Here is an 8,133-nt window from a genome sequence, read left to right as displayed (position 1 = left end):
AGTGTGGGGTGAAACAGTCGAGGGCAGAGGGAACCCAGGGTCTCACGGTGGCAGGGATGAGGGGGAGAGAATCCAGAAGTTCCAGCGTCACAAAAGCAATAAAAACAAGATTTCACAAAAGGAGAGGGAAGGAAAGATCACCAACCACAAGTAGAAGTCTCGGCACTTTGTAACAGAACGGGTACTACACTTTATCTTAATTTAAAAACATGTTTACAAGTTGCAACCAACTTCTATGAAAAGTCGAAAAGACAAAAAAAAAAAAAAAATGAGAGCGAGAGCGAGCGAGAGAGAGCGAGAGAGAGAGCAAAAAGAAATTCCTAAAAGTCGATTTATTTTTGTACAAAATAATAAAAAAAAAAACCCACCACCAGACGTAGAATCCACTTCTGTTCCCGGAGGTGAGAAGTGGGTCAGGAAGGCCGAGGCCAAGGGCAAGGGCGAGGGCGAGGGCTTCGGAGGGCGTTTGTGCTTCACCGCTGGGCTTGCCCGGCAGGCAGGGCTGTGGGATTTTTGTGTTTCTGCCGTGTCCCCCACTCCCGTTCTGTCCCTTTTTTGGTTCCGATTTAAGAAATGTCTCATCCCTGCTAGCCATACAGTGGCCACCCATGTCCGTGGGGACCCTCCTCGCTGACTGCCCAGCTCAGGGATGGGCCCGAGAGAGGGCTGGCCTTCCCACCAGCCAGAGCAGTACAGCCCTGCCCCCGTCCCCCATCCTCACTGTCCCCCCCCATCCCCGCCCACTTCGGGGCTTCCAGCCCCTCAACATAGCTGCCCTTCCTTGGGGCCACTGAGGAGCTGCCATTGTGGCTATGCCATCTCCGGGGAGGTGGGTGACAGGAGGCCCCACCTCCAGGGCTTGCACCCCCCAGGCACCCCTCTTTTTACTCAAAGGCACTGACTGTCACCTGGGGGCTGGCGCCGGCCTCCCCCAGCCTCTGGCTCCCCAAAGGCCCGGTGTCGACCGAGCCACAGGCCACGGACAGGGGCCAGGGCAGGGGAGGCCAGGGTGCCAGAGCCTGGGCACCCGCACCCCCGACTCCCTCTCGCATATGCAATGCCTATGTGGGGCCTGTACATAGACACCCTGCTGAGCTGAGACCCTTCCTCGCTGAAGCCCAAGGCGGGTGCCCCTGCTGCTGGCCCGTCTCCTGGTCCCCCTGTGCTCTGTGACAAACCCCATCTTCTCATCTTTTTCATTTTCTTTTTTTTAAAGGGAAGCTTTTTCAGAAGGCAACTTTCACCGTTCTTTCTACAGGATAGTTTTCATCTCCTCCTGGCACCCCCACCCCCCGCAAGCCCGTCAGCCCCCCAAATGTCTCAGGACCCCCCCTCCTGAGGGGGTGGCAGGGGAGCCCAGGGCCAGGTGGCCCGGTTCACACCCGAGTCACGGGGCAGGCTCTTTCAGAGGACCACGTGTGGAGGCCATTGCAGAGAGCTCGAGCACCCAGGCCAGAGACCACCCCCGCCCCCACAGCTCCCTCTCCCCCCACCCACACACCTCCTCGCAATAAAACCAACTGAAAAATGATAGCTGTCGTCCTGGCCGTGGGGGTGACCGAGCTTGGGGGATCGAGGCCTCTGGGACTGTGGCGGGGGCAAGGGCTGAGCCCCGCCGAGTACACTTTAACAAAGCTCCTTGGGAATTGCACTAAACCCCGACCCCCAGCTTTCGCCAGCCCTGCCCACCCACTCCGCCTTAACCCATCTTCTGCTACCCGCCAGCCTGTCCCGGGGGCCGAAGCGTCTGCATGGGCCCAGAGCTGGGACCCCCGCCCGCCCGGCCCGGCCCCCCAACTTCGCGCAATCACATACTGTATATAGACGTGGATCAATTTTATTTTTATTCTTTAAATTAAGGTCGTGATAAAGTGTTGCCAAAGATACTGCTGAATTCTCGCGTTTCAGGAAACAAACAAACAAAAAAAAAATTGGAGGGGGAACGTGCTGACTGGTCGGAAAGGACACAGCGAAAAGTTTTTTTGTTTGGTTGTTTGGGGTTTTTTTGTGTTTTCTTTTTTGGGGTGTTTTTTTTTTTTTTAACTGCCCTGGTAAAAAAAAAAAAAAAAAAAACGAAACAAAGCGAAATTGTTATTTCCATCCTCTTGGTGAAGTTGGGTGGATGTGTGTGCGCGCGTGTGTGCGGGAGTGAGGTCCGGGCGGGGGGCTTCAGGCAGGGGCTCCGGGGCGGGGTGCTGGGCCTGGCAGGATGGGAGGTGGTGGGGGGGGGGGGGGCGGGAGCCCCGACCTGGAGCAGTCTCCAGCCTGCCCAGGTTGAGGGAGATCAACACCCTTGCTGCTGCTCCTTGCCTAGCCCCCCACCCCAACCCCAACCCCGCCTTTTGAGATTATGAGAAAAAAAAAAAAAGGCAAAAAAATTAAAAAAAAAAAAAAAATTAAAAACCAGTGAATGTAAAGTGCCGGACCAGGCCCAGCCTGGCACGGGTGTGGGCCTGTGCCCAGCCGGGCTCCAGCGGGCCATACCAAAGTCTGCCCCCTGGGGCGGCCCGCCCAGGAGACCCTACGTGGCCGTCTCGTCTTGTTACCCTGTTTGTACAGGGCTGTTCCTCTGCTTCCTTTCGAGGGGGGTCTCAGGTGGGAGGGGAGGGTCCCCCAGTCCCCTCCAGGGTCTTCTGGGGAGTCTGCACTACTGAGACCCATCGGCCGTGACGGGAGTGGCCACGTCGCACATGGTGGGACCGAGGTGGGGGCCGGGGCTCCCCCAGGACCGAGGCCGTCCAGGCAGCCAGGATTGTAGGAGGCGAGACAGAGTGAAAGGAAAAAAAATTAAAAACCAACAAAAAAAGCAAAAATCCTATTTTTTGAGAAAGAAAGATATTTATATTTGCAGTTTTATTTTAAAAAGTTATTTAAGCTGAGGAAGCAGCCTTCCTGGAATGGGGTGTTGGCTGGCACAGGACGGGTCAGGGCCTGGGGGCTTGGGCGCCCAGGAGTCATAACCTCAGAGTTAAGACTAGCTCGCACTAAATACATAGATTTACATGGGGGGTGGGGAGCAGGGCCAGGAGATGGGGCCGGGGAGACCCTCAGCCCACGGCCGGGGCTGCCTGGAGGGCATGGCCAGGGGTCCTGATGCCCAGGTTCCCCCCTACCCCTCCCAGGCCCAACACGAGGTGCCTTGGACTTTGGGGGGCCAGGCCTGGCGAATGGGGGGTTGGGGGGGCGGCGCCTCTGGGGGCACAGAGCACAGACATTCCATAGACTGTATTTGAGAGTCTTTATAAAATGTGGGAGATTAAAAAAATCAATTGATAAAAATGCACTTTTGGGGGGTGGGGGGAGAAGCTTTAAAAGTAATAAAAACAAAAAGAGAAAAGATGATGAAAAACCAGACAAAAAAAAAATCATTTTTCTTGTACATAAAAAAACCACTAAACGCAGCCTGTTACGACCGCTGCCTGATTTTGATGTTGTGTTTTGTTGGGGAGATTGGGGAGCAGGGATGGAGGGTTTGGGTGGTCCTTCCCCACGCGTTGGGCCCCTCGTCCACACCACTGGGGACCCCCTAACTGGGTTCTAGCGAGTGGACCCCAAACTCAGCCTGATGCTTCCTGCCAGGCCTGGGAGGTGGAGTGGGGCAGGGAAGGGCACGGATGCAGGGACCCTGCCTCTGGGCTCCGGGATGGGGTGGGTGTCACTGTCAATGTCAGTGCCTGGGCCCCTACAGAGGAGGGGACACCCCCAGGCTCAGGCAGGTGGCTCCAGGAAGGGGGATGGTGGGGACTGGCCAGCTCTTCCGTCACCCGTAACTACAAGGTTCCTGGAGGCTCTGGGCAGGGTGGCCTCTGCCAGAGAACCCCAAGTCTGCCAGAGGCCCCTAGTGACATGATCGAGGATCAAGCTGGGTGCTCGCCCCATATCCCCAGGGAGGAAGTTGGGCTGGGGCCCACTTACTGAGGCAGGGGTCTGGGTTGGGGAGACCAAACGGGGCTGCTTTGGGGGCCCTGGGGAGAGCCCTCCTCCCTGTTCCAGTCATACTCAAGCCAGCAGGGCCCGGGTGGGGGTGGGTGACAGGGGCACCAGGGGGCACAGGTGGCCATGGTCACGGCCTGTGAGGACCAGCCGGGCTCTGGGAAGTGGGCCGCAGGGGATCCGTGGGGCCTGGCCTGGTCCTTGGCAGGAAACATCACCAAGTGGAGGGCTTGGGGAGGGATTTGGGGTGACATCTGGGGTGGGGGGGTCCTCCCTCAGCACAAGGGTGCTCACCTGTCCGCATTCAGTTGGTCCACGGTTGCAGATGGGAACCCAGGTCTCCGGTTCTCGCCAGGTGGCGGTGGGGGGCAGCGCTTCCAAGGCCGACCGCTTCCAAGGCCGACCGCCGCGAGGGACGCCAGAGGCCCCCGATCGGGACGGCGACGGAAGCAGCTCCCTCAGCCCCTCAGCCCCTCAGCCCACGCGGCCTCCTCGCTCACGCTCCTGCATCCCCTCCACCGAGGAGACAGGCTTCGGTTTTTAGTCGAGGGAGCATTCACCTGCAATTCACCCTTGTAAAACCAGTGGTGGTAGCACGTTGGAAGAACTGTGAAACGTCACAGAACACGGTCACCCCAAAAAGGAGCCCCGTCCCCATTGGCAGTCGCTCCCATCCCCGCCCCCAGCCTCTGACAACTACTAACCCACTTCCTGCCTCCATGGACGTGCCTGTTCTGGACGTTTCACAGAGATGGAGTCACACACCGTGGGGCCCGTGTCTGGCGTCTCTTGCTGAGCGTCGTGTGTTCGAGGTCCGTCCACGTTGTGGCGAGAGTCGGCGCCTCCCTCTTTTCCGTGGTCGAGTGACACTCCGAGGGTGCATGGATGGACCACGTTTTATCCAGTTTTCAGCTGCTGGACACTGGGCTCATGCCTGTCTTTTGGCTTTTGACTGATGCTGCTATGACTATCACGTGCAAGTTTTCAGGTGGATGCAGGTTTTCGTTCTCCCTGGGGGAAGATCTGGGGTGGAATGGCCAGGTCAGACGGGACTCCACGATGAACTTTCTGGAACCGCCAGACTGTTTCCACAGTGGCTGCCCCATCCTACACTCCCAACCACACGCCTGAGGGTCCCAGCCCCTCCCCATCGTCACCAGCACCTGTCACTCTGCCCGCAGCCCTCCTAGTGGTTGTCATCCACATTTTCCTGGCATCCAGCCTCTTTCTGGGAGCTGGGACGCCAAGTGCAGCCCAGTAGACTGGATGCTGGGCCCAGCAGTGAAACCTTCTGCACGTGACCAACGTGGCGCCTTTTGAATCCTGGATGGCACACAGCGGAAGGGAAAGAACTGGATGGGGCCAAGTTTTGGTCCTTGGTCCCCTCGCCCCCCAGCCGACGCCCCCACGCACAGAGAGGCTGACGCCTTGGTGGCTTCACCTTGACCTTTTTATTTGTGTTTTTTAAAAACAATTAAATTAGAATACAAATATTAGAAAACAGCGGCCCTCAGAGGGGAGCCGGACCGCGCGACGGAGTTTATACAGTAAAACTGAATTTGCCCTCGACCAGATTTATGTCCCTTTCGTCTTTAGACCTGAAATGATATTGCTTCCTGACAGGAGAGTTGTTTATACAAAGGAAAATTATCCTGGGGCTGGGAGGAGAAAGGATGGGGAGGAAGAAAAGCAAAACAGAAGGGTGGGCAGAGGGGGTCTGGGGAAGCAAGCGTGGCCTCTGGAAGGCCGGGCACCCAGCTGCGGGTCCCTGGAGGCATCTGGGGCGCCACGGACGCCTCTGTGGTCGCTGGACCCCCGAGGCCCGGCACGCAGCTGCGGGGCAGCCCCCAGCCCAGTCCTGCTGGAAGACGAGTGAGGCTCCTGGGGCAGGGGGTGCCGGGTAGGCCTTGTACCCGTCGGAAAACCCAAGAGCAAGAAGAGGGGGAAGGAGCCGCCCCGAATCGAGAGGGCGGGGTGAAGCCCCCGCGGCCCCTCGGAGATGGCCGCCCCCCCCGTGGCGGCACCTGCGCTGCTCCGTAGGGAAGTGAACCTGAATTGGAGTTACCGAGGTAGCTGGCGAGAAAACTGAGACCCCCCCCACGCCACACGCTGCAGCACCCTGGGACCCCGCCCGCCGCAGGGGGTCCTGGCCACGTGCTGGGTCTTCAAAATACCAAGTTATTGCACTTTCAAAAAATACAACACATCTGTGGCTAAGCCCTCCCCGGCCCGCCCGCCCCGCCCCTGCCCGCACCCCGCTGCCCCCCTCCCCGCCCCAACCCACTCCATGGCTTCTTGGCTGACACGCTCGCTGCTCAGCGGCGCGCTCCAGGGTCTCTGGGCGAGAGGACACGTTCGCAAAGAGGAGAAATGCAAAGGAAAGACGAATGTCCAAGTCGCGGCTGCCACCGGGGAGCCTGTCGGTCCTCCCTGCCACCCCGCCAGCCCAGGCCCCTGGGGGGCGTCCGGAGGGCGCAGTGTCCTGGTCCCGCCCGCCCTACTTCGGCCGGGAAGCAGCTGTGTGGGTGGCTTGCCTTGTTTTTTAAAAGTTTGATTTTTTTTTTTGTTTCAAATTTTTTTTTTTTGTCATTTTACTTTTTTTTTAATCCTCCAATAGGAGAGTCCAGAGGTACAGGTGCCAGGAGCCAGGGAAAGGGGTGGAAAAACCATATGAACAATAAAAAGAAAAAAAAAAACCACCGCCCTGCACCGCGGCTGCTGCGCCCTCTGCGTGAGCACCGGGAAGTCAGGTCCGCCGGCCGGCGGTCAGCGGTCAGCAGGCGGACACCAGGCCCTTCTGGAAGGGGCAGCGGCGCTTGGGCCGGGGGGCGTCCTCGTCCTCGTCCTCCTCGTCCTCGTCCTCCTCTTCCTCCGAGGACGAGGAGCTGTCCAGCGTGAGGTCCACCACGTCGGTGCCTGGCTTCCCATTGTCCACGCCGCCCGCCACGCCGCCCCCGCCGCCGGAGCCCCCAAGCACGCCACCGCCACCGCCGTTGACGCTGGGGGTGGACGCAAGGCCATTGGTGTCCGAGGTGCCTGAGGGCGACAGGAGCAGGCGCTCAGGGCGGCTGCTGGCCCAGCGTGGGGAGACCGAGGTGGCAGGGCCCCTGGGACGTCGCATCCACCTCGTGGTGCATGGGCCCTGAGGCCGGGGTGTCCGGTATAGGGCGCTGCACACAGCAGGCGCCCAATAACCACTGCCGTCTCCAGTGCAGAGTCCGCAGCCTCCGCGCGGGAAGAGGCCACGCTCTGGGGGATGGACTCCACCAGGTGGCCGCATCTTAAATAAAAACGCCACCGAAAACGCCACACGGCAGGGCACAGTCCAACTCAGAAATCACCAGGCCCCTGGAATGCAGGCTGGGGCGGAGCACGGGGCAGCGGGGGGGCCTGGGCCGGGACTCACCGAGCACGAGGATGGGGCACTGGGGGCTGCAGCTGCGCTCCTTCTCCGTGCCGATCGGGCACCACGAGCCGTCTACCAGGTACTCGATCTCGTCCGCGTCCTCACACTCGCTCAGGATCTTGGAGAGCAGCCTGGGGGTGGGGGCAGAGGCTGATTCCTAGGCCTGCTGAGCCGTACCCCACTCCCCTCCCTGCTTCCCTGGACTCTGGCGGGAGCTCACTCAGCACAGCACCAGCCAGGGCCTGGTGACCTGAGGTCCTGGAGGGAGGGGGGCCTGCAGTCGCACACGTGCGGCTGTGTGTGGCACAGTGACAGCCCTCCCTCCAATGCCCCCGACGGAGCTACCCCCGCCCACCATCCCGGTTGTGTGCGGCCCCCGCTTTGACAGATGAGGAGACAGGGCGCCTCACTCCTACAACCACAGCACCCTCCAAGCGTGCCCACAGCGAGCCAGGCCCATGCGGCGTGTGCCGGCCCTGGGCACCATTCTGAGGGGCCGCTGGCCAGGCCTACTTCACAGATGGAGAAACTGGGGTCCAGGGAGGGGACGGTGAGCTACCTGAGGCCCAAAGTTCCAGTCCTACTCCCTGCCACTTCCTGACCATGGGCCTCAGATTCCCCACACGCAAAAGGACAAGGTGGGCACAGCACCCACCATGTCTGGCAGCCGCGGAGACCTGAGGAACAGCCGATGCCCAGGGCAGACCTGCAGCGTCCACCACGGCTCCCAGCATTTGTTCAGTGACCACCTGGGTCACAGTCACACAGGAGGGAAGCCGTCTTGCCCCAAGGGA

The 8,133-nt window shown here is 59.9% G+C and overlaps 2 protein-coding genes across 2 annotated transcripts in view; one reads left to right on the top strand and one right to left on the bottom strand.

Annotated features, from left to right (window-relative positions):
* Positions 1-4,477, top strand: part of ZBTB7A (zinc finger and BTB domain containing 7A) — a 19,912-nt gene extending 15,435 nt beyond the window's left edge. The window contains exon 4 of the mRNA XM_011381925.2: positions 4,259-4,477. Within this exon, the coding sequence (XP_011380227.1) occupies positions 4,259-4,477 (219 nt within the window). The remainder of the gene's footprint in view (positions 1-4,258) is intronic.
* An 887-nt stretch (positions 4,478-5,364) lies between these two features.
* Positions 5,365-8,133, bottom strand: part of PIAS4 (protein inhibitor of activated STAT 4) — a 19,396-nt gene continuing 16,627 nt past the window's right edge. Inside the window, exons 9-10 of the mRNA XM_011381909.2 lie at positions 7,340-7,470; positions 5,365-6,969 (exon numbers count right to left, since the gene is read on the bottom strand). Coding sequence (XP_011380211.1) covers positions 6,707-6,969; positions 7,340-7,470 — 394 coding nt within the window. The 3' untranslated portion in view covers positions 5,365-6,706. The remainder of the gene's footprint in view (positions 6,970-7,339; positions 7,471-8,133) is intronic.

The sequence above is a fragment of the Pteropus vampyrus genome, unplaced genomic scaffold, assembly GCF_000151845.1.
Source record: "Pteropus vampyrus isolate Shadow unplaced genomic scaffold, Pvam_2.0 Scaffold459, whole genome shotgun sequence".
Lineage (NCBI taxonomy): Eukaryota > Metazoa > Chordata > Mammalia > Chiroptera > Pteropodidae > Pteropus > Pteropus vampyrus.
Note: the sequence above shows the minus strand (reverse complement) of the source record. Positions and strands in the feature narration are given on the sequence as shown.